The sequence below is a fragment of the Lissotriton helveticus genome, chromosome 4_2 (assembly GCF_964261635.1).
Source record: "Lissotriton helveticus chromosome 4_2, aLisHel1.1, whole genome shotgun sequence".
Taxonomy (NCBI): domain Eukaryota; kingdom Metazoa; phylum Chordata; class Amphibia; order Caudata; family Salamandridae; genus Lissotriton; species Lissotriton helveticus.
Window position 1 is genome coordinate 133,444,581 of NC_136064.1, and position 26,898 is coordinate 133,471,478.

General features: G+C 41.7%; 1 protein-coding gene across 1 annotated transcript in view; it reads right to left on the minus strand.

Moving 5' to 3' along the window:
* LOC144752121 (indolethylamine N-methyltransferase-like) overlaps positions 1 to 26,190 on the minus strand; it is a 40,276-nt gene extending 14,086 nt beyond the window's left edge. The window contains exons 1-2 of the mRNA XM_078640065.1: positions 26,043 to 26,190; positions 9,996 to 10,203 (exon numbers count right to left, since the gene is read on the minus strand). Coding sequence (XP_078496191.1) covers positions 9,996 to 10,203; positions 26,043 to 26,190 — 356 coding nt within the window. The remainder of the gene's footprint in view (positions 1 to 9,995; positions 10,204 to 26,042) is intronic.
* Between the last annotated feature and the right edge of the window lie 708 nt (positions 26,191 to 26,898).

Consider the following 26,898-nt stretch of genomic DNA (forward strand, 5'->3'; position numbering starts at 1 on the left):
CTTAAAAAATTATTAAGGAGATAAGGATGGGGAAGATAGGTTGAACCAAGGTATGCCTTGTCTATTTGGTACCTGTGATGATCCGGTAAGTTAAGGCCATCAAGGTGTTTTGGTAGTCTGACTTTCTTAACTGCCGTCCTCAAAGTTTGAAAAGTATCATGATATCCAGCGTTTTAAAGGAATCATCAGATAGAAGAGAGGGGGACGTGCTTATGAGGGAGTGATCGATGGAAGATCACCCTTCTGATGGTTTCTATGTAACCTCACCATGTGATGTGCTTGGGGGCCATTTCTCTAATCATTCTTTAATGTGTAGGACTGTTTATTTTCATTTTATCGTATGGATAGCATCAACTTATTTTTTCACCCTATACCCAAGTATTTCATTTGCTTGCTTATGTTTTAATCCTGTATTGCTAGTTGATGACGTAATGCAATGGTAACTAGGTTGGAGAATTTCTGTCCTGTCTTTATTGAGGTTTTATACACAGATCGGTGCATATTCGTGTATTGTGTCAAGGATAGCTGGCATGGCCAATGTGGCTCATTCTGGAAATATCAGTACATTGTCTCCATATGCTGTTAGTTGTTGAGGGCCCACTGAAAACATTATACCTGGAATATTTATGTTCATTCTTAAGCTAGTGAGGAGGGTTACTAACCCCAATAAAGACAGTAAGAGGGAGAGAGGACAGCCCTACTTGGTACCTTCTTTAAGGTTGAAGCTGCTGGTTAATTTACCATTTATATTTATTTGGACTGTAGGATGGTCATATAGAGATATATTAAGTTTGCATGTTGTGCCCTAAGTTGAAATCATCTAAAGTGACTTGTAGAAAAGTCCAGGAGACTTTTCCAAGCACTCTTCAGCATCTAGTGCCAAGAGATGAGAGGGGTTCCCCAAGGTATTTGCTTTTTCAATAGCATGACTGAAGAGACTAATGTCTGCACTGAATCTGCCTTTAATACAGCCAGTTTCTGAAGGCTGTATAATCAATTTAAGAATTGGTTCCTGTCTAAGAGCTATTTTTTCAACAGAGTTGCAGTCAGTATTTATAAGAGATATCAGACAATAGTTTGTCAGTATTTTGGGATCTTTGCCTTACTTTGGGATGAGTATCATAGTTGCATCTGACGCTGTACCGATGACCGCCTGTGTGAGTGATCAAAATGAATCTAAGGAGGCTGCAACTAAGATGGCCCGCAAGTGCTTTAAAATGTAGAAGGGAAGCCGCCAGGTCTTGAGCTTTCCGTGTTTTTTTTTTTTTGATTTCAAAATATTTTATTTATAAAGAAGTGTCAAAGAAAATAAGGAACAAAATACAACAAAAGTGATACAATTGAATCAAGATAAATACTCAGTCAGGGGATAAAAAATAAGATGTAAACAAAATAAGCGCATAAAAAAGTAAAGGCAACGTAGTATATAATACAGAAACTGAGTAGGTAAAACTTATCATCAAAGCAGTAAATAAAAGTATCACTATCAAATTTTGAAATAGAGATAGGGGAGGAAATAGCAGAAAAAGAAAGAAGAAAAAAAAAAAAAAAGACAGAGCACTAGGAAAGATGAAAAAGGATAGAGGAAGAAAAGAGAAGAAGGAAGAAGGAGGATTCCCACAGGAGTAACCCATCAGATAAACTCATAGAACACCACGGAAACAGACAACTCAAAAAGGATACTGAGCAACCAACCCTTTTGATGACAGATCCATATAATCATCCAAAGCTTTCCAAACCCCACTAGAGATAGAAGGAGAGAGATGAGCATGATCAATTGAAACGTGAGCGCTGCGCAAAAAGGAAACCCACGCCCACCATGTATGATAGGAAATCGAAGAAAAGGATTTCCACTCCATAAGTATAATTTTCACCGCAACAGTCAAAAGAAGATCCATCAATTGTATTTCCATGGGAGTCAAGGGGAGAGGAGTAGGGGCAGCAAGTGGTCCCAATAATATTAAAGGGAAAGAGAGTTGGAACTCAATACCAAAGATAAGAGAGAGATGTTTATGGATGAGGCTCCAAAAAGGCTGAAGCAGGGAACAGCCAAAAAACATATGTTGAAAATCGCCCGGCAACAATCCACAGCTCCAACATAAATTGTCATCTTTAAGATTGAGCGAATGTAGACGCACGGGCGTCCAGTGAAGGAGATTGAGAGAGAAAAATTTAGACTGCATCAAAGATGGAGCAATTTTATTGCGAAGAGAGAGTTTACCAATCAGTTGCCAAGTATCTGAGGAAATATGATCCGTAATGTCAGGAGGAAAATGATGTAACCATTTTTGCTGAGCAACCGTCTGTGCGGGTAGTGAAGCAGATGATAAAAATTTATAAATCTTGGAGGCAACGTGACCAGATTTAATCCATATATGAAAAAGTGAAACAGTAGAAGAGGTAGGATGAAGACGTACCTTAGCAAGGGCCACTTTAATTTTGAGAAAAGTATAAAAATCAAGATTTGTTAAAGAGTGTTTCGTAGCCAAGGTGGAAAAAGGTAATGGCTCATCAGAAGCGCCATAAAGGTGATTAACAAGAGAGATCCCTTTAGCTGCCCAGTATGACATGCGGACGGGAGTAATGTCGAGTTTAAATTTAGAGTTCCGCCAAATAGACATCCACCTAGTTTTATGTAAAGGAATTGCCATTTTCTTATCTATTTTCCTGACCGCCGCAATTGTATCTATAATTATAGCACGAGAAAACAGGATATGCAAATTAGATGTGGTGCAAAAAGAGGCAAGAGGCAAAGGAGATGCTAATTCCTGTTCTATTAGCAGCCAAGAAGGAACATGAGGAGATGGAGGAGAGAACCACAAGGCACCTTGAGAGGCCAAAAAGGCAGTTTGGTATTTGTCCCAGTCAGGAAAATTGTACCCTCCCATATCGCAAGGCCGGCGTAAAAATTTGTATGCAATTCTAGCACGTTTGTCGTTCCATAGAAATTTAGACGTCAAAACATCAATTTCGCGAAAGAAGGAATCTGATAACTTAACTGGAAGCATGGATGAAACAAAATTTATAATAGGGGTGATCATCATTTTGAGAGTCTGGAGGCGACCCCACCAGGAAATATGTTTCGGAGACCATGTGTCCAAAAGACGACGCACTTTAAGGAGAGTCTGGGATTCATTATAGGCAGTAGTGGCATAAAGGGTAGAGCAAAAGTAAATCCCTAAGTATTTCAGATGTGTAGACTGCCACTTAAAGCCCGCAGAACCCATATGCGAAGGGAAACAGTAGGCATTGAGAGGGAACATTTCCGTCTTATCTCTATTTAGGGTATAACCTGAAACCGATGAGAAGAGGGAAATGATATTTGAAATAGCAGGTATTGCTAGGGGTATATTATCGGAAAAAATAAGAACATCATCTGCGTAAGCAGCAGTTTTAATACAATGAGATCCGAACGAAAAACCTTTAATATCTGGGTGTAAGTCAATTAGTCGAAGAAGAGGATCAATAGATAATAAGAATAAAAGTGGAGATAAAGGACAACCCTGTCGAGTGCCCTGACGAAGATTAAAAAATGACGATGTAGCCCCATTAACTCTAATGTTAGCTCTAGGTTGGGAATATAAGGACATTACCATGTTAATGAAAGAGTCCCCAAGGTTGTGAGCGCATAAAACCGCTCGAAGAAAAGGCCAAGAGACCTTGTCGAAGGCCTTTTCCGCGTCAAGGGCCAAGGCCGCGGCAGGGAGTCGAGATCGCTTAGCTGCACCAAGAATATGACAAAATGTGCGTATATTGTCTCGCGCAAGACGACCTTTTACAAAACCGGTTTGGAAAGGATGAACAAGATGAGGGATAAGGGCTTCCAATCTTTTGGCCAGGATTTTAGCAAAGATCTTAGCTTCCATATTAAGAAGAGAAATAGGACGGAAGTTTTTGGGATCTGAATGGTCTTTCCCTTCTTTTGGGATCACTACTATAGTTGCTTCCGCAGCAGTACCAGAAACAGACCCATCTTTAAGAAAAGAATCAAACAGAGATTGTAATTTGGGAACAAGTGTAGGGAGAAAAGTTTTATAAAATAAAATAGGATAACCATCAGGGCCTGGGGCCTTACCAGAGCGAGTAGCTTTAATCGCGGCAAAAATTTCCTCAGGGGAGATTGGTCTATTTAATAAAATGCGATCATCCTCAGAGAGCGACTGAACCGGAACCGATTTTAAGAAGTCCTGACAGTGATCAAAAGAGGATTGATTAGAAGGAGTATATAATTTGTTATAAAAATCACGAAAGACTTCAAGTATTTCATCAGTATGGAATTTTTTAGATCCCGAGTGGTCAGTAATAGAAGAAATGTGCGAGGACTTAAAGGAGCAATCTTGGAATTTCAGTGTAGCCGCCAGAATTTTCCCAGCTCGATTTTTTAACAATAAAGTTTTGGATTTCTGCGCTTGTACTCCAATATGGGCTCTTTTAGTAACAATAGTATTATATTTGTATTTTAGTTGTTTTATTAGCTGTAGACAAGATGAATCCTTAGAATGTCTAAAAGTGGCTTCCAGAGTTTTGATTTTAGAGGATAAATCTGTGAGCTCTTTTTTAATAGCAGAATTCCTTTTTGACATACAATTAATAACTTGACCACGGAAGGTGCATTTAAACGAATCCCAGAGGACGATTGGGGAAGAAACAGAGCCTTCATTCTCATGGAAAAAAGTATCTATAGCCTTAGAAAATTCATGAACCTGAGATACATCTTGCAAAACCTCGGTATTCAATCTCCAGGAACGAGCATGTGATTTAGGGGCAAAGGAGGATAACGTAAAAGTAACCGCAGCGTGATCAGAAATCAAAATAGGATGTATAAGCGGAGAAGAGGCAGATGAAACAAGAGAAGAATGAACAAGGAGATAATCAATACGCGAAAAGGAGGAATGAGGCGAAGAAAAGAAAGAAAAGTCACTACCAGTGGGATTGTGAAGACGCCATATATCTTGAAGGTGAGTAAAGGAGCACATGTTAAGCATTTGTTTGTGGGATTTAGGGGGCCGAAACTGAAATGCAGAATTTCTATCTAAAAGAGGATCCATTGGTAAATTGAAATCTCCGCCAACAATCAGATTGCCAGCATGCGGGGTGTCATTCAATTTTTTGGTAACAGATTTCCAAAAATTCGGATCGTCAACGTTAGGAGCATAGATATTCATCACATAGAGATCATGATGCCCATCCGACAGTTTAGATAGCAACCAACGACCCTCAGAATCATGATCAGAAGAGATTATAGATAAGCCAGAATTTTTTGAAATTAAAGTAACAACCCCATTCCGTTTGCCCAGGGCATCCGAACAGCAAACATCCGCAACCCATTCTTTCTTCAGAAATACTGCCTCTCTGGCAGTAACCTTGGTCTCTTGAAAAAGGAACAGATCAGAAGATAGAGACTTACAATAATCTAAAATCTTCGACCTCTTCACCGGATGATTCAATCCCTTAACATTAAGGGATAATACATTTAAACCCGGCATGGAAGTACATAAAGATAGAGAAAAGACGCCATGGACAATAGTGAAGCAATCATCCTCACAGAGACAAAAAAACACTCAGAAAACAGAAGGAACAAAGTGGGAGAAACCATGTGGGGAATCCGAAGAAGAAAAAAAGAAAGAAGAAAAGAAGAAAGAAAAGAGAGAAGGGAGAGAAGAAGCAGAAGCAGGAGGGGAGGCCTAAAAAAGACCAACTTCATACTAGGGAGAACGTGGAAAGGCGAGCAAGGGACCCGTACAAGGAGGAAAAATAACGAATAACAATAGCCCCAATAATATACTACGCTGATGGCATATAAATGAGAGCTGGGAACAAGCAAAAGTATCAACGAGCAACAGAGTAACATTAGAAAATATCATAGTGCAATGAAAAAGCATTACAGTCTCAATGAGTCATTACTCCAATAACAAGAAATATAAGTATACTAAGGAATAAAACTAGACGATTCAATAAAGAGACAAAACACTGTGGTAAATCATGAACAATATATGAATGCATGCAGATAACCATGTATATCCTAGAAATAAAGATGTAATTAATGAACAAGCTATAACTGTATAAAGTAAACAGTAAGTACCAGAAATTGAGAATTCAGGAACATATAAGCAAATAGGAGAAGAATAGGAGAAAACATGAGAATAAAAGTCCAGAAGATAGAAAATGACACATGACAGGGAAAAAAAAAACAAGATATCAATTAGGAATAGATAAAAATCAAGAAAAGAAAAGTGGACCTGAAACGAAGAGTGAACGGAAAGAGAAACAAGAGAGACAGCAAGGGCAGTACCAGAAGAAAGAGAAGAGAGGCGGACATATAGAAATAGAGTAAGCAACACTAGTAGGAAAGAGATGATAGTCTAGAAAGGAGAAAGAGGAGTAAAATAGAAGATCGGAACACCTATAGAAAAAGGAATACGAGGAGTAAGTGAAAGAGGAACAGAAGGAAATCGAAAGAAACCTAGATCCAAGGAAGAGGGATATGAAGACCTTGCGGACACAAGGAGAACAGAGAAACTTCAGCAACAGAGGTAGAAGTCAAGAGATAAATAGAAGCTCAAGAGGAGCAAGGAGAAAAACTCAGGCATATAGAAAACCATCACCAAGAAGACATAAGGAGACATTTCAAGTGCCCGAGGCACCAGGAACATGCGATGTCGCTCTTTGAATCTCCATCTCGATCTCCAATTGGTTGTCCAGGAATGTAGCTAAGTCAGCCGGTTCATCGAAAAGTCTGGAACGCCCTTTGTAAGTAATGCGAAACTTCGACGGACCAGAAAACGAAAAGGGAATGTTCATCTCAGAAAGACGTTTCCGAAGATTAAGGAAGCCCTTTCTTCTTATAACCGTGTCTCTGGCAAAGTCCTGAGAAATGGAAATTCGATGACCTTCCCAGACGACCTGTTTCACTTTCCGCATATGAGAAAGAATCTGTTCAGTATGTTGATGTCGCAACGGCTTGAAAATTATTGCTCTTGGCTGGGTTGCTGCTTTAGATCGAAATGTTGGAACACGATGTGCTCTTTCTATCTCAAAGTCTCTCAGGAATGAGATTTGTAAGGTGTCCGGAAGCCAATGAGATAAGAAGTCGATCATAGACGAAGATGATTTCTCTGTATCTTCCGGCAGACCAAAAAGGCGTAGGTTAGATCTACGGTTACGGTCTTCCTGCTCAGTGAGATCTCTTCGCAATGCCGCCATTGAACGCTCCAAGTGGCTGAGGGATCTGGATTGTTTCTGCATACCATCCTCTGCACAGCTGATTCGTGATTCCGTAGCAGATACACGAAGAGAGAGGGCTTTGAAGTCAGATCTAATAGCAGACACCTCCACTTGCAGTAAATCCGTATTAGTTTTAGTTGACTGCGCAATATCATGCACTTCATTAATATTGTGTCCAGAGTGGAGTTAGTATCTGACTGAACCGACTCAGGCGTAGGGGACACTGCCTTAATCCTCTTAAGCGACGTGCCAGCATCCTTTGAATCCTTGTTGGTCGAGGAACGACCCATATTTGCAGCCATGTAGGAGCAGCCTCCAAGAAAAAAAATGCACAGCCACTTGAGGAGAATAACAAAGACTGCGCAGTCTGTGCCTCAAAAAAAGAAAGACAGCACACTGAGCGCACTGGGCGTTAAGTAAATACTAGCGGCGGACTTATATGCAAGGCAGGCAGACACCACAGTAATGCCAGAACCACAAACAGAGCAGAAGGGCACAGCAATGATATGTACTAAAGAGCTCCACACCAGCCAGGGATAGCAGCACTGAAGAAAAAGCGACAGCGCAGGAGCAACCTTAGTATCCAGCCAAGCAGCAAGAAAAAAGCAGGAAAAAGGATTAAATGTTACCAACTGGAGACATCCTAGAAGAAATGTCCTGAACAGCCACCACAACCGGCAATATTGTAACCAAAGCGGCACTTCTGAGGAGAAAGATGCCAGCTGCGTCAGAAGCGCGAAAATGGCGGCCGTCCGTGAGAGGAACAGGCGTCACAGGCGCTCAGCAAAGAAATCATGCCTCTGATGTCCGGAAGCTCCGAAAATGCCGTCATTCAGCTCCCAGCATAATACGCTGTAGAAGGCTGCCGTTTCGGCACACAGGGGCAGTCAGGAAGCGGAGAAAACAGTCCGACGGGACACCCTCGCTGCGGAGCTCAAGCGCGACCCGCCATACTTCAGCGGCGCGCAAGCCACGCCCCCTGAGCTTTCCGTGTTTTTAATGAAAAGGTGGCTTTAACAGTCTCTTGATGGGAAATGTGCTTGTTTAAAAGTTTTCATGAGTGATCCTAGTTTGAGGGATACACATCCTATGTATGTTGCTTTATTGCTTCTGGAACAGAGTTTGAAAATGAATTTGCAGAAAGATCAAAGAATATCCGAATCTTTAGAGGACAGATTTATTGTGGACACAGAAATTAAGGCCTTTGTTTTTCCAAGATGAGAAGGTAGGGTCTGTTACTTAATATTTTGCTAAAGTTGCATTTACGTTTTACTAGAGTGTCCTGTGTCTCTTTAGAAGGCTTACAAATAAGATTCTTTTCAGGATTTTTTAGGTTGTCCTCTATGTTTTTGTGGCTATAATTTGGATCATGGTTCAGAAAATTTCCATCAATTTGGGGTCTTCTGAAAGGATATTGTTCATGCTCCAGATTTTGGATGGGGGCAGTTTGTGAGGGAGAGTATTCGATTAAGATAGTTATGCAAGCCTGATCAGATATCAAGATCACTTCAATAGTAGAGTTGGAGGTGTTGCCTACGCGATCCTCATCTACTAGTAAGTAGCCTATTCTTGAGAATGAGTTAAGAGGGTGGGAGAACAATATACAATCTTCTCCAGTAGGATTAGCTAGGCTGCATAAACCCTTAAGTCTACATGTGTTTCACAGGTTTAGCATTTATTGTGTGACTTGTTAGTGCTGAATATACAGTTAGACATTCTATCAGTAGTTCCATCCCAAAAGAGATTATATTCCCATCTAATATTAGTTTGGATGTATGGGAAATCATAGATAGCTTTTTAAATATTTGTAAACAAAGCACAGGTTTGTCAGATGTAAGAACGTATATATTCATCATGTAAACTCAGTGTCATTCTTTTGTAGTTAGTAAGTAGCCATTCCCCTTTATATTCCCATTCTATAGATGTGGTTTGGAGGTTTGAATATTTGGATATGAGAGTTGCTAGCCCATTCTTTTTCAAGATAGTTAGAGAACAAACAACATTGTTGACCAACCTCTATATGATAAGATAGACTTCTCAATAAGATAGTTTCCCTCATTCCTATTCCTTTTCTTGAAGTTGCACAATATTTCCTTTCAGTTTGCAGCAGTATTCTAGGGTTTGAGGCTAAATCTTTTCACCTCTAATAACTCCTGTAATTTTAAGGGTCAATAGACGTCACCCCCCGCAATCCCTGGCTTGTCCCGCCCAACCCTAGAACTACCTTTCCAAACTTTAGTTTTTGAGGTCCCTGCCACACAGGGGCAGTCCTGTGTTTTCTGGTATTTTTATATTACAATATTCATGAATAATAGTAATTGAAACCTTCATATAGTGTCAATCACAAGGCTTTTAAATGTATGTAGTGTGGGTGCAGGTGAAAAACAATGCTAATACCCATAAGCATTGGTATGTTCATTCTCAAATAGGTTTGGCTTTGGGTTAGCAGTACAAAAGTAACACTAACATGATGTTAGACCTTTGTGAATCTGAGACTCATTACGCTAAAGCAGGGAGAAGTGGAAGTGGCACATTCTTTCTCTCGTCCTGTCATGCAACGCAGCACAGTAAAGTTTTTTACTACGTTGCGTTGCGTTGCGTGACTTTTTCTTAAATCTTGTCATGAAATCTGTGGCTTTTCATGAGTTTTATTACACACGTTTTTTAATATCAGAAATGTTGAAAGTGCAGAAGTCTGTCCAAAACCTCACACTTTTAGTCATTTATTGTGCCCTCTATTTGTAGTACGCCAATCAGTACAGAAGACGTACCTGTTGCCTTGAAGCTCACAAGTCAGCTTGGCAGTGTGGCTGCAGTCAAGAGCCCCAGGTGCATTTTTCAGCCATTTCTCCACCTCTGCGATGCCTTTATCAGTCGAGACACTGATAATGATCTCTGTGAAATAGTCACAGGCTGGAAACATGTAAGGGAAGTAAGGACCAATGGACAACAGCATCAGAGTTTCTCCTTTCACTTCACCTTGTTGGAAAAGAGTTCATGAATAGAAATATTAAAATCAATAGAAATGCCCTTGGGAAATCATATTCAATTATTATTAAATTACACATTAGACTAAGTTATTTCAGTGCCTCCATAAGTGAGATAATCTACACTTTGTGAAAAGATCTGGAACACGATTAGAATATCCCACGGAATGCAGGAGAGCTTGAGTTGGAAAGCAATATGGAAATGCCAACAAATAATAGTGGGGAACCCTCTCTTTCCTACCAAAGATATCCCGTAGTCGTTGTCACAGCAGTGAAGGAGTAAGCAGTTTATCATTTGAACTTCTCTCAACACTTAACCACGACCTCTAAGAGTACCTCAAGGCTCAGATCTCTCCATCACCTACCTTGGTGACATAACCCTCTCTTGTTTTTTTGTCATCTCCATTCTGATTTCACTGAGGTCTTTATCACCCAATTCAGTTGCAATGGTCCATCAAGCAAAGCATTCTGTCACTCCTGCTGCTAGCATCTTTTTTCTTATTTTTAATCCTTTAATTTTTTGCCTTTTACTTTTTCTTGGTTATTATAGTGTTTTTCTTTATAATTGGTCAGCACGAGACAGCAGCAAGATCAGTGAAAGCTTGTCCTAAAACTTCAAACATGCTCAACCACAGCAAGAGGCATCAGCCCTGATTGCTTTGGCAATCAGACTGGGGAGGCTTACCTTATTCAACCCTGTCATATCGCCTTAGGAGAGTGTTTTGAGGCATGCACCCTTTTAATATAACAGTCATTGCACAGTGCTACTGGGAGGGTGATTAGGGAGGGCACAGGACCTTCAGGTGGACTAGTAAGGTGAGTGTTCTGTGCTGCTGTTTTGCCACTGTGTCGTGGACTTGTGGACGTAGATTGCTCCTGGAGAGGAGAAAGAGGGCCTGCTTAAAGTTACCTATGCTTTTAAAGTGCCTGCCACCTCCCGCAGCTTGCTACATGCACGCGCTGCACCCGGGCCAAGGATGTGCCAGTTCAGTCCCAGGAAGTGACAGGGCTTGGTGGCTGGGTGTCATCAAGCTCCTACAAGATCTTCATCTTCACCCTCCTCATGCCCAGGTATGCCTATAATTCCTGGTTTTGGCCATGATTGCACTTTACTTTTAGACTTGTAAAGGGATATGACTTTGTTATCTGTGTTGTCTTGGCCTAGGAACCAGGTGTCAGCTTTGTGGGGTTTTGCTTGGGAGATTCTTTGATCTGCTGCACAAGAGTTGGGGGTCTAACTCATTTCATAACCTTGCCTTTAATTTTAGCTATGGATCCCTTTTGTGACGCTTTAAAGAACATTTCTCTGTGGCTGTACTTCTTGTGGGGGGGGGCAAGGTCCTGTCTCTGTGCAACCTGCTATATATTGCTACATACTATTCATTTTCCTGGTTTGACATGTTGTCCTGTACATATAGCATTTTATACCATCAGCATGGTGAAAAGAAAAGAGGCCCCCTCAAAGACATGACCCCCACAAATGGTCCCAAGTATCACCACCATTGATGGCTTACTGGCACGAGCGGTAGAGATGGTCCCTCTTTTGCTCTTCCAAGTTTCCCCCGGCATTCTGGTTATTCCACTGAGCATCATAAATCTCACAACTCAAATGAGGCCAGTTCATTAGAGGGAAACCAGAACATGACTCCAGTACCAATAACCACACCTTTGAGGTAGGCGTGTCCATTTTCCTCACCTATGATCCCACTCAGCCAAGCTTAAGCCCTAAGAACAAGCACAGGAAACAGGCGGCAGCCCCCAAACAGGGGCCCAGTCACTTATGCGTGAGCATGCACACAGAGATCATGAAATGCTCCTCCAACCCAGGGGCTACTTGTTTGGCAATGTTTTCAATGATGTGTTCAAAGCCAAAATGGAACCCATCTTCTCAAGGCTTACGCCTATTGAATTTAAATTGTTACAGATTTCAGACTGTTAGAAATATCGTTCACCAGGACCTTATAATTTATTGTGTGGTGCATTGAATACGGCCTTTCCTGCTCAGACATTGAGTTTGCAATAGAATATGGTTAGGCCAGAACTTTCTCAGCCTTGTAGCATGATAAACATTGTTTTCCTGGGTACCTCTGTCCCATTAGGCCCATCAGTCTCTACCTCGGGATTTAATTTACAATAAGTCTCTTTGCCTATGCCTGCCAAGTCAGCTAACCTGCATGTAGCCGTCTTGTGGAATGTTCCCTCCTTAATGATATCTACAACAGAATCATTTGAGAAACTGAAAATAAAAGTGGTTAATTGGTTAGACTTGCACTCTAGTTTCGGCTAGCAGATATATGGTTTTATCAATATGGTTTGAAGGGTGAACTGGTTGGGCTCTGATTTTCAGAGGTGGTCTGTGTTGTGATAAACTTAGTAGACCCACCATAGCCTCACATCTTTTGACCATGCTAGACTCATTTTGATCTTCCAAATAGTCTAATGCTCATGTACTGCCCCTTGGATATTCATGTAGGCCATAAAGGGTTTGTTCAACCATCTGGAAACAGGTTGCACAGGGGCAGGTTTCTCTGAGCTGACCAATATATTCTACCCTTGTGTCTCCAGTCTTACAGAAAAGGAACTGATGTGTCCATTTGACTAATCATGATACCTGTGATTGACGTATTCCCCCTGTTATATCCTTGCCCCCTGCTGTATCCTTGGGCATAACCCACCTGACGATGTCTTGGCTAATAACTCTTTTGATTTTCTGTTGTTATCTTGGAATATTGTAGGACTGGCAGCCAAGTTTTTTCATTATAATTGGGTGCATTTAGTCAGGATATACCATGTGATTTGTCTTGAAAAAACATGAGAGGTGCAAACAATGTTTTACCTAGAAGGATATAAAACTTATTTACCTCTGGCTGTGTCATTGGGTATTGTCAGGGTTGCATTTTTGCAGTTGAGATTTGTTTTATTGTGGTGGTATTGTTATACGGTTTTATACTCATTTATGTATAACTTGTATTTATATTGTGTGTATGTTACTATGAATATATTAAGATACATAGTTCTTTTATGGTAACTAATCTAACCGAATAAAGATCTACTTCAACTAGTAAGGCATGTTTAATATTTTTTTGTTGTTATATTTGATGTAATAATTTAATAAAGTTGCTAAGACACTTGCTTTGAATCTTGGCTTTTAAACAACTTTTGATATATTTGAACAGTAGCAAAAAACAGAAAATGTTTTCAGAAATGTGTGGGCTTGGTAGGTTTCCCTAGATGGCCACTGACCCGGGGCCAAAAACCGAGGTGACCCTTCTTGCAAAACTAGGTTGAGTTGTAATGGGTAATTTTGATGTCTTCTCAATACATTTTGGGCCTTTGCCTGTTGCGGGTACTTGACCCACCCACACAAGTGAGGTATCATTTTCTTCGGCAGACTTTGGGAAACACAGGGGGTTGGAATTGTGTGGATCAAAGCATATGCCAGGACTTTCCACCACAGAAATGTGAAGAAAATGTGTTTTTTAGTACTTTTTTTAGGTTTGTAAGTGATTCTGGGTAACAGAACCTAGCGAGAGACAGTCAAGTCACCCCAACCTGGATTCCCCTTGGTTTTTAAAAAGGTTCAGGGTGTGGGGTTGTCATGCCCATTTTGGGCTGCCCCCACCCTAATTACATATGGCAATGAAAAATCCCTGGCGTCAAGTGGGATTTCTGCGCCCTGGAAGGGCAGATTGGGGGCTACTGCCCCATTTGTCCCCCAGGGGGCAGAATGGCTGAAATAGTGGCGGGGGCATTGAGGTGCCCATTTCAGTTAGCCCCCACCCTAAAAACAAATACGCAAAAAACAAATCCCTGGTGTTTAGTGGGCTTTCTTCCCCCATCTACCCCCGAGGGAGGGGCAGGAAGACTGAATTATGCCAATTATTTATGGGGAGAGCAAAGGCCCCTTGCCCAAGGGGCCGCTCCCCCTCCCTGGTGTCTAGTGGGTGGATCCTGCTTGGGGATGTAGAAAGTAAAACTGAAGGCTCATTTCAGTCTTGGTTTCAGTGAAATGACGTCAGAGCGACGTGCGCGCTGATCGTCATTTAACTGAATTGGGGGGGCCTCAGAAGCTGGGGAAGCTCTTTCCCGGCTCCCGAGGCTACACGGGAGAAATAGAATTCACTCTGGTGCCTGCACCAGAGAAATTTCTGGGGTCATGTGTTGTGACAGCTGGGAGCTGTCATGCTCACACGAGCACTGCTGCACCCGTTGGCCCCCGGCTATCGTGAGCATGAAAGGGGTTAAACCACATACTCTTTCTGAGCTGTGCCGACATAAGGAGCAATTGAAATCCCCCACCCAATAGATACACAGGGGCTGCACTTCCCCGCAATCTTATCAATTTCCTCCTTAAGATTAACAATAATGTCACATCTATTTGAATCAAAGACATAGTAGTACCAATTAATTAAAAGGGTCTTTACCCGAAACAAATTAAAAATCATAATCAGTTGATACCAAGGTGAATCTCTAACAGACTATGCTTTGGTAGACCCGTATTGGAGAGCAATCAATGTCGCCAGTCCTACTTTTACTCTGCCTGCTGGTGAGGCGATTTCACGGACATTGAGGGAACAGTAACCATCTAACTCAATAGTCTCCCTGGACCATGTTTCCTGGGTACAGATAATATCAAAATCATTTACATATGTTACCTTCTTTGGTGCTCATGGCGAGACCAGCTCGTAATGAGTCACAATGGAGCTGCCCTCATGACGAGCTGGTCTCATCATTATGGCTTCGCTCCGCCGAAGCGCGATTGATTTGCTGCCTGTGTGGGCGAATTAATCAATGGGCGGGGTCGTGATGAGACCGGCTCGTCATGAGCACAGCTCCACTGTGACTCATGACAAGCTGTCCTCATCACGAGCACCGCGGTGCCGCGCTCACCCCCCGCCCCCACACGGTGGAGGAATTACCCACGCAGGGAATTGGCTAACCACATTTCATCCTCTAATTTAGTGCGGATGCCGGCGATGTTCCAAGAAAGAATTCTAAAAGGACAGGTTTTTGCGGCCTTGTACCTGTCTCCTCCCTATGACTAACCATCATGGAGACCAAGCCTGACCCCCCAATCCTACATTTTGTGAGATAGAGGAGCCGGATAAAACATCCCCAGCCCCCAGCCTCCAACTCCTCGTCACTAATAAAAGTGTCAGATTGTTTATGTAAGTGAAGATTCAAGTAGTTTATCCCCAGCTTGTTCCCCTCAGTTCTGTCCACTGAAAGATGAAAATCCCTGGTTACCCCTCCTGTCATTAACATCTTGCTTGGGCTAGTCAATAAGGGTAGTCAATCACTTTCTTTTAAACCAGACAATGCTTCAAAGCTATTGGAGTGGAACCATATGGGGGGCTGAGAGAGGGGGCAAGGCATAGTGCCCCCTTGATGGGGAGGATAAAAGGAGAGAGAGATCCCTTAGGGAAAGAGGAGCACTCAAATATTTTCCTTAAACTTAGTTAAACAATGTTTGTACAAGGGTGCTACACTACTAAAGTGTGATGGCTACACACACAATTCAATTACAGTACCAGAACAGGAGTTATCCTGAATGTAGTGTGCACTGTGCCTTATGAACCTTAAAGTTCAGTACATTTTATCACAATTTCACTATCAACGTGTTTATACAAAAACCAAATGTAAATTATTTATAACCACAATAAACCTAACGATTTGCGTTGTTGAAAAAAAAAATATTTTTTATGAACATTTGTTTTCCTTTATCATGTATAACATTAATGTGTTTTCTCTTCACATATTAATGTATTGTACATTCAATTTAAATAAATCAAATTGTTGAACCATTCTCATGAATACATTTATCGATTTCATAAATTTTTCGTTTTAAGACATCTGTCAAAGGCTGGCCCAATGCATTTCGGAACACATCGGTTCCTTCTTCAGGGGAAGTGCTCTAATATGTCTTGTCTTGAACCTCCAATCAAAATCTGATGCCTCTATCAAAGCGTAGAAGTCCACTCAAAGCTGAACTGGGGTAAACAGTGCAGCTGTTTCCTTCACAGTGTCGCATAAGGTAAGATACGTTCTCGATCGTGACTGTTTTAAAAAATGAATCCTCCTTTCCATGTACACCATCAACCTCTTAGGCGCGCAGAATCCCAATATCGTGTATCCACCCTTCACTGTGTCTTTCCTTCGTGACTCTATCTGCCGAAAAGAGTACATTAATATGTGAAGAGAATAGTGAAATTGTGATAAAATGTACTGAACTTTATGGTTCATAAGGCACAGTGCACACTACATTCAGGAGGATAAAAGAAGCCCAATGGGTGGGTCTGTATCTGTTCCAAAGGGGAGTATCCTAAGATGACATTGGGCAAAGTCCACCCACCTCTCATCATTACAATTTAGGACCACACAATCAAGCAGTTTATGATGCTAAGAGGCAAGATGGCGGCCGTGGTGTGGGCTGTGTGAGCAGCTCTGTCCACTCTCCCGGTTCCCTTTTGTCAAGCAACGTTATCGGGTCGGAGCGGATCACAGCGTCTTTTCCGTAAAAGTGCACGGAGAATGTAACCGCTTCTTTTCGGCGCTGTGGGAAAGCTTCATACCGAAGGGAAAGGAAAGAAAGGCAGTAATGGCATTTTCCTTATGGACGGACTGCTTGTTTGGAGTGGCGCATAGAGGTCCTCGCTGCACCTGAGCGAGGGCGCTAACCTGACTGAGCCGTGAATGAGTAATGCTCGACAGCGGTGTTTGGCAACGTTTGTGAGGCTGACTGAACAAACTTCGTACGGAGCGAATTATAATTTCTCCCTGGAAGGAACCGGACATTGGAGAAGGGAGAATGGAAGCGCCTTGTCCTGGAATCGTGGCTAAGCTCTGAATCAAAAGGGGAAAAAAACACTGAATCATATTTCACTATTGCTGCACTCTGAGTGAGGGCGCTCCCACAAGCGAGATGTGTCAGAGCAGCGTTTGGCAGCAGTGTTCGGCATCTTCGTGGGACTCGGTCTTTTAATGTTTGGACCGTTGTTTCTGTTGCACAACTGTCTTCGGTGGCTGCACATATTTCACTTTTGCCACAGATTTCCGGTGGTCCGTGGTCGTGGGGGTGCCGCAAGACGGGGGAAAATGCCGCCGAAGGGTCCAGCCAAGCAGACTGATACGCCGAAAGTTACCACACGGAGTGGGAAGAACAGAGAACAACCGGCTACTGAAGGTTCTGAGAACCCGGCTGGTACTTCACCCCTGCACGCCACATTGACTGGTGAGACTCTTGATAATATTGCAGTTAATAATGCTGCAATAATAAATGTTAAAAAAGGTGGAGACAGTCAGTCTAAAATGGGACTTGCAGCGCGTGCAGTTAGGCAAGGAGGCGCTGCCAGGGTACAGACTCTCCCTGCTATGTTCGAGCGGCAGAACGCTCGCAACATTGTATCTGCACCACTGATTGAGCTACCTGACGGAGAGAATGAAAGTACTGTATCTACTGCCGTGGCCCCCCAAGTGCTTTGATAATAGCAGAGGAGTTTACGGCTGAAACATTAAGAGAAATGGCTCAATCAAAAGATATGAATATAGACTCGGAGCTACGTTGTACTGATTGGTCTGAGTTAGCACACTAGACGCAAATTATGGAGGTTGGAGCCCTCATGGGTACAGATGAAACTATTAGAGAGCACCAAGATAATCTAATTCCTGAGAGGGACTCTTCTGATATATGTGATCAGATGCAGGATGGTGTAGTGCTAAATGAAATGGGCGAACATTTTTACTCGCTGTCTGAGGCCTCGCAGGAAGAGGAGTCGAATGCTTCTTATAATTCTGATGACGATAGTGCAGCGAGTAGCTCCGAAGGTGATTCAAGAGCAAGCATGAACTCTACAAATGTGACAGCTACCACTGTCAAAGGACGAAGGAAGAAGAAAAGATCTCAGCAAGAAAATCTTACCCCTCCGGGGGAGAATTTGAATGTGGCAGAAGCTATAATGGGGTGTGATAAAGGGGCGAATCGTACTTATCCACAGGCAATAGTGACGCAGCTAATAACTGACCCACCACAGGAAATCACTTTAGCGACAATATATGAGACTATGATGAATCATAGAAGGGAGAGTAAGGTGGAGAATGCACGTATGCAGGCAACATGCAGCAAAGTAAAAAATGCCATGAGACGAGCAATTAAAATTGGGACTGAAACTGCCGAAAGGGTTACGGAAGCTTAGGCTCGTATATCAGCTCTTGAAGATCAAGCGACCATACAAAAAACGGAGTTAGAAGCAATCAAGGCGCATAGGGATGACTTGACCCACAAGTTGTCTGAAATGGAAAATCAGGCCCGTAGGAATAACCTACGCTTTTTGGGGATCCCAGAAAAGAAAGAAGGAACTGATGTTCGGAAGTTTATTGTGAAGCTATTGGAAGAAGCATTTCCTGACCTGACTGCCTGGGATTGGTCTAAGGAGGTCCAAAGGGCCCATCGGTTTCCGTTTAAAACTAAAACCCCCCGCCAAGGGGAGCAGATCCTCCCGAGGGCTATATTGGTTTGTTTTAACAACTTTCGAGCTCGTGAGGATATTTCTGTACTTGCACGACCAGATAAGAAAGCCTTAGCTAAATATTGTAGCTTCTTCGTCAGACCCGATTTTTGTCAAGCCGCGGTCTCCAAGCGATGGCACCTTCGTCAACTGATCCCAGACTTTCAGAAAAAGGGGCCTGTGTTTTTTTTACAGAACCCGCCAAATTAAAGGTTGTGTTTAAGGGCCAGACGAAATTCTTTTTGTCTAAAGTGCAGGCTAAAGACTTTTTGGACACATTGGGGTGATAAAGTGTTGATTTATTGGTATTCCTTGCAAGATTGAACACATTTTCTGGTCTGAACTTTCTTTTCTTTCCTATTTTTAGGGGCTACTCTGTTGCTGTTATTGCTCCAGGGGGGGAGAATTTATTGAGCTTTCCACTTCATTTTTTTTTCTCCAGGGTTTTAGTACCGTTACTTTTCTTTCTATCTTTCTTTTTACTGGTTGTAAATTGAGTATAAATAAGCTTGTGTGTCTTGGTACTTGGAACTGGGGGAGAGGAGCCCGGTAACCATTGTAAACAGGGACTTATGGTCCCTGGGCCTCATAGGATGGAGCGGGAGGGGGGGGGGAGAGGGGGTAGGCGTGTACCAGGGTGGGAGGACAGGGGGGGTCACGGGGGTTTGGTGGTGGGGGGGTAGGGAAAAACCAGCAGACAGGAGGCAGTTAATGAAGAAAGAAACAAAACAGCAAGAAAGTATGTTAGACATATCTATAAAAGTGGTACGAATCTTAAGTCTTTTTTGTTTGTAATATGAACCAACAGCAGAGACAGTTCATAGCTGAAACAATTATTAGTTATGTTACCATCTAGGAAAATTAAAATTTGTTCTTTAAATATTTGTGGCCTTAATGATCCTAAAAAGTGACAGGTCCTGGGGAAACTCATGCAGATTTTACAGGTAGACATATTATGTCTACAAGAAACACATATTCCATTGTACAATAGAGGGTATCTAAAATCAATGGGTATGGAACTGATAGTGTGTTCCAAACAAATGGGTATGAAAAGAGCAGTAGCGATTTTGAAAAGATGAGGGTTTGGAAGTATTCTTAATGTAGCAGCCGATAAATGGGGTCGTTGGGCCATTTCAGGGATTAAAGTAGGCCAAACGAGGTTTACGCTTTGCAATGTGTATGGACCAAATCTAGATGATGCTGAGCTATTTAATTGTTTAAACTTAGAACTAGCCCAATGGACTGTGCCTATGGTATTATGTGGAGATATGAATATCAACCTGGAAGCAACTGTGGATGTTAGATCTAACTATGTATTTAAGGGTAGAAAGAGGCTGGTGTTTAAATCACTTCAGGCGTTGATTCTGGACCATGGCTTATATGTTGTCTGGAACTCAAAATTTCCAGAGGATGATGGCTTTACCTTTTATTCCGCTCCCCATGCAAAATTTGTACGACTGGATTATTTTTTATTTCAACTTTATTTTTGACAAGTGCTAATATCGAGATTCAACCCAAGCTGGTTTCCGACCATAATCCGATGATACTTGTGCTAGATCTTGACCAGGGAGAAAGGGAAGAACCTCAACAGTGGTCGTTTGATAGGAAACTATTGTTGGATGGCGAATACTGTCAGATTATGGCCAACAAGATACAGGAATTTTTTGAGATAAATAAAGGCACTGCCCCCATACCGATTGTTTGGGATACATTTAAATCTGTGGTCCGTATTGAAACTCTAAGTTTTTCTAATTTTAAACGGAAACAGACCCTGTTAAAACATCGACAGGATTTTGATAAAGTGTTTATGGCTGAGAAAAAGTTGGCTGAGGCGATAAGGGTCGGGCGGAAGTAGCTGTACTCAATCTAATCCAGAAGGAGCTTTCTATTCTTAGGTCTAGGGCTTATGCAACTATAGCTGACGATATAGCAGCACAATTTGTTTTACATAAGGAGGAAGCATATGAATTTGGGGATAAAACGGGTCGAGTATTGGCCAAAAGGGTTAGGGAAAAAGCTTCCTATACAGACATTTCTAAAGTAAAAGACTTGCAGGGGGTGCTTCAAGAGACCAAGGAGGGTGTGTTGACCGCCTTTCAAGGATACTATCAGGACCTCTACACGGAGGATGTTGGAGAGGTTTCATCTGAGGAATATTTAAATGATGTAATCCCAACTACATTGACTGAAACAAAAAAGAACAGCTTACAAGAGTCACCAGGATGGGGGGAAATAGAGAGTGCTATATTAGGACTTGCCCAAGGGGAAAGCAATGGGCCCAGATAACATCCCCCTAGAATGTTATCGTTTTGTTAGGCACAGTATGATAACAGAGTTGGTTGAAATTTGTCAAGAAGCTTTCAAAGGGAATCCTCCCCAGTCCTGGTCTAATGCTATAATAGTAGTTTTTAAAAAGAAGGGCAAAAAAGATATAGAGATGGGGTCATATAGACCAATATCTTTATTGAATTTGGATAATAAAATGTATTCAAATATGATAGCTAATAGGCTGAATGATATTATGCTGGGCCTGGTGTCGTTGAGACAACATGGCTTTATACAACATAGGGAAACCACGGACCACATAAGAAGAATTATTTCAATGTTGGATTGGGCACAGGGAGAGAACTCTCCGGTTTGAGTGGCCCTGTTGGACGCTGAAAAAGCGTTCAACAGGGTCTCGTGGAGCTTTTTATGGCAGGTCCTGGTGAAGAAGGGGTTTCCAGATGTTTTAATTAAAGCAATAAAGGATTATATAAGGAACCAGCTGCATTTATAAGGATAGCTGGGAAATTATCAGGGAAGGTATCGATAGAAAGAGGGACGAGGCAGGGTTGTCCCTGCTCCCTCCTTCTTTTTGCTTTATATATAGATCCTTTTATTTTGTCATTAGAGGGAAACTATGCTATTAAACCTGTTCAGGTTCAAAATTCCGAGTTTAAAAATTGCGCTTATGCAGATGACATTGCGGTTGTGTCAAACGATATTGCAAGTTCCCTTCCTATTATTATAGAAGCTGTAGCAACGTTTGGCCGGATTTCTGGTTACAAGTTAAATGTAGGCAAGACCCAAATTATACATTCTGTAGCAGGTCGACCAGAAAATATCAATTGTGATCAAGAGGCCACGTACCTGGGTGTAAAACTTATGGCTAATGTTGATAACATCATTGCAGCTAATTTGGATCCGATAATTGTTTCCTCGAATAAAACATTAGAGAGATTAAACAACTTAAAATTTTTGCTTGTAGAACGTACTAATATATTGAAAATGCTTATCTTTCCAAAATTTTTATATATATTTCGAGCTATTCCTTTCTTAATACCCTCTCATTATTTTGCCCGAATAGATAGAATGTGCTCAAGATTTCTATGGGGATATCACCGAGCAAGGAGATCTTTTAAAAAATGCACTTTATCAAGGGAGCGAGGAGGCTGGGGTATTCCCAATTTTCAATGTTATCATTGGATAGCATTTTTCCAACATATGGAGGTGTTGGTCTTACCAGATGACCCTATTGAAGAATTTTCTGCCCCTTCCATTTATGAGATGCTTTTGGGTGAAGAGGCTAAACAATGTCTGAATAGAATTGTGGAACCAAGCTATTACAAAAAGACTAAATTTAAAATATTCTACACTGCTTACCTGGTTTGGAGGATAATTAAGAAAAAAATTGGAATCTCTAGCAAGTTAACATTGTATACACCACTTCAGAAGTGCCCTCTCTTCCCTGAAATATTTAAAGATCAGGTGATGTTAAGATGGGACGAGCGGGGAGTGCAGGACTTGGGAGATTTGTTTCAGGGGAAGAGATTTGCCTCCTTTGACTTTTTATTGGGCAAGTATAAATTGCAGCGTGCTGACTTTTTCAAATATCTCCAGCTTCGGAGTTTCTGCGAAGAGAAGCTGTTAAGAAATATGTTTTTTTTTAGACAAAATAGAGATTATCGAAGCAATTAAAGGAAGGCTTAAAATGAGTCCTCTGTATCAACTCCTTTTGGCAACGGAGGAAGATGATCTTCTGGCTATAGAAAAGAAATGCAAGACAAGCTGGGTGCAGAGGGAAGTATGCTGGAAAGAAATTTGGAGATAGCCACCAGTGTATTGTTAAATGGCTCTCTCCAATCCCAACATTATATGTCAGTGTTTGATCTGTACTACATGCCAGCTAAACTAACAAAATGGAAGTCTGGTCGGGGGACCTATAGTAGCCGTTGTAATCTAAATGCTGCAGATACTATTCATGTCTTTTTCCTATGTCCAAAGCTCTCTAAGTTTATAGGAGATATTGAGAGATATATTAAGGAAAGCCTGGGCATCTGGGTAAAACTAACTGCACAATTGGTTATATTTGGTGTGGAAGAAAGTATATTGCACAAATGGTCGACAGCAGAAGAAGCTCTTGTTTTTTTATGCATGTCTGTATATAGATTCTGTATTACTTCGCAATGGATAGACCCGGAACCACCAAATTTTGTAAAATGGCAAGCTAAATTATTATCAATATACCATCTTGAATCTTCTTTGTACAAACTTAAGGGTATTAGACAGAAAATGTTTGGGTATAAATTATGGTTACCAATTGTGAATTGGATGGGGCAGTAAGGATTTTGTTGGCTATATTTGTGCATTTATTTTTGAGTCTTTTGCTGTTTTTGTTTCATAATTCATGAAGCTTTAATGTATCCATCTGGGTATCTATTTTCTTGTCTGTCTGCTGGTATAAAAACTCAATAAAAAATAATTTTAAAAAAAAAGGACCACACAATCACCTTCTCTAACTTTTTGTATTTTCCCCAACCAGCTCACCTGCCTTGCCAGTATGATGTGCTTGTGCCAGTTTACCTGGGCTTGTATTTTACTGGTGCACCAATAAACGCATTTGTTGATGAGGCTCAGACAGCTTTTACGGTGACCTGGTGGACCTGTTCGAGCATGAGGAACCCCTGTCAGGACCATCGTGCAGGGGGTATACTCCAGGGGAGGTTTAATATGATATTATTGTCCTGCCTGGATGACTGGATGCCCATATTAGGCATTTTTTGTTCCGTAGGTTCCCTCTACGATAACTTTCAGAGCTCAGGGTTAGGTTCCCTTTGCTCACTGTTAACCCTCCTCTATTGACCACTTGCCTGGTTTTACGGCGCTATTTCAGGAACGAAGACGTTATCCCTATTCTGAGGAGGATCTCATATATTGGCCTCCATACCTATGGATATAACTTCGTCTAATGCTGTCCTTACACTCTTGGGAGCACCCAGGTTAGCATTTTCTCCCCTACCTATCACGCCTTTACACAAAGAACATCTTTCATTGAAACCATTTTTTTCGCTGTGCTCCCCCCTGTCAACAACAATTGGCCAAGCTCTCTGCTAGCGATAAGATAGGCTCCAGGGAGTCTGACACTATTTTATCAAATCGGGCTGACATCATGTCCACATCAGACAAAGTCTTTGACTTTACAGGCCCTTCTCCCCCTTGGGGTCTTCCCACAGAAGTAGGGAGGTTTTGTTTTGTTCTCTTAATCCTTGCCAAAGTCCAATGATCAGTCCCAGACCCAGTCCCATTTTGGTCTCCCATGATTGTTGGTATCACAACGCCCAAGCCTTTTTGCTAACCGTCAAGGGGTACCTGGCTTACGATAATGACGGTGGGTGATAGTGCAATTGGGGGTTCTTCTTGGAGAATGGGGGGTTACAGGTGTTATTTGGTTAGAGTCCTCTATCAGAGGGACAGCCTGGGCAGAGACCATGTTCATGGTTGCATGCAATGGTATTGGGCCCAGCGAACGACTGCATTTGGCCACTTCAATATCTTTATTGAGAGCCACCACAAACTTCTGTAAGAAGCCGTCTAATGTGGCATATGAACATTGAAGCACAGGCATAGGTTTCTTTCTCCTCATCTCAGTGAAAAACATAAGTCCTCAATGTGCAAATGCAAATTTCAATGAGGGTGAGTGTTGTTTCCCTACCATTCCGACCCCTCTCCTTACTTCTGCTTTTGTCTGATGTCTCCCCAAAAAAATACAAAGAATGTGGCCCACCCTGGCCTCCTCCGGCCGCAGGATCCCACCGCTGCTCTTATAAATATTTTTTAATTTTACTGTATGGTACCGCTTTTATTCACAGAGCTATACAGTAAAGTTACACTACACTTGCACAAACCACCTTGACTGTGATTCCTGTAAATGCTTGAAATGTTCACCAGCCAGATGGATATTTAAACATTTGTCTGTCATGACCTTCATAATGGTGACTGAGTAATTTACTCAATCATCCTGGTGAAGTACTGTGTGACCGCCAAATTATACATCAGACCCCAAGTCACTGTTCTCATTACACAACATTTAGCTGAGGCCTGCGCAGGATTTCCATAGACTGGTAAAGCTAAACATAGGAGTCCACACTACAAAGATAGTAGATACACCTTCAAGTTGGGTTTTGATGCTAGAGGTGAATGTGTTGCACTGCACCGTGCCTTAAGCAGTTTATTGTGTACCTACATGTATTGTGTTTAGGGGTAGGTGGAGCTCACAGAGTTTCCCTCTGTGTGATTCCACGGAGTTACATGAAAACTCAGCGTGATTCAGCAAGTTCCTTGAACATGCGTAAATCAGCATTTTGCATTGCTCATGCTGATTTTTAGCGCTGGTTGCTTGTTCTGTGCTGTGAGATCAATGCAAACAGCCCTGTGTGGTGTGCCAGAATGCACTTCTTTGCTGCCGCTCGAGTAGATTTTCTACTCAAACAGCAGCTTTCTCTCTGCAAACCGGTCGCAAACTCCTGAATTGATAAAATCTCACTGGGTGCCCTACAAGTCCCTGAAAATGGAACTAGGGGATACCAATTCTCATTTGTGCTTGCCAACTTACCATTGGCGAGCTGCCCATGAGAATAAACTCTGCCATACGGCGGTTGGCGGAGTTTGGCTATAACTCTGCTTTTCTAGTGTAACACATAGTGGCCACAACTCCACAAACTCTGCTGGTGAAGTGGAATTCATCACCTATCCCTAGTTGTTTTATCAGTTTTTGACACCTTTCCCTGTTTGTTATTACATTCACATCACACTCATCTCACAGCTGCTTTTTCTGATGACAAGATCAAGTGACAAGTAATTAATATACATATTACATCTTTTTATCAGGAAACCAGAATTGGAAAAATCTGTGATTGTCAAATTAAATCTATTTTCACCAGCATGTTGAGGTGTCAATGAATACCAGCATGTTATCTCAAGAGAAGTGCTACTCCAGTCACCCACTATAAGCTTATATTGTACTTAAACACACATATGGATGTGATGGATTGGAAGGGCCACTTACCCAAAGAGAAGGTTTTGTTCAATCGAGTGAATATCCATTTAACAGAATCTTCTTTAAAGCCAGAATTCTCTCCTGAGTATGTTTCAAGCATTGCCTTGGGATCCAGGTGGTGGTCATGAATTGCTTGCAGGGTAGCAAAAGACGCCATTCTTGATGATACAAAATGATAGGCTGTACTTCTATGGCATGTGCACTGACATTTATACTGAATAATTTAAATTGTAGATTATCAAAAAACAGACATAAATCATTTGTAAAAGTCACATGCCCCAAGGTTCACAAAGAATGAATTCCAGACTTGTTGACAGTTAACAGTTGACTGAAGTTGTAAATTGCTCATCTTGTTCGCAAACATAATTATTTGAATCATAAGACAGACAGAGCAAGACAAACAAATGCCCTATACACTTAGTGTGAACCGGTAAAGCAGTGATGTTTCAAGGTCCTACTGCTACAGTAATTTTAAAGTTTAAAGTGTTTATTTGTTATCTTCATTGAATACTGAAAGTAGGGCAGAATACAATCAGTGACATACATCCCAAACTTTGCATGTAGCAATGCACCCCCTTCTGTATCCCTCATGTCCAGTTTCAAGCTTTGGTATATGAAATAGTTGCATTTTAGCACTTTCCAAAGATAGGGGGGGCAGGGAACAAGTAAAATGTGGCAGGTAAATTATTGAAAAATGCTAATTTATCACATGCTAAAATATTCCACTCACTTTCACCGTCCATCCCAAGATGGCCACACCTTATTTCCCCAACATTTCACTGCCGCAGGCTTGTATGAATAAGACAGCACAGAGTTCCCCTTTCTGGCCACTGCAAAAATGAAATGGAGCAAACCTACCCTTCTG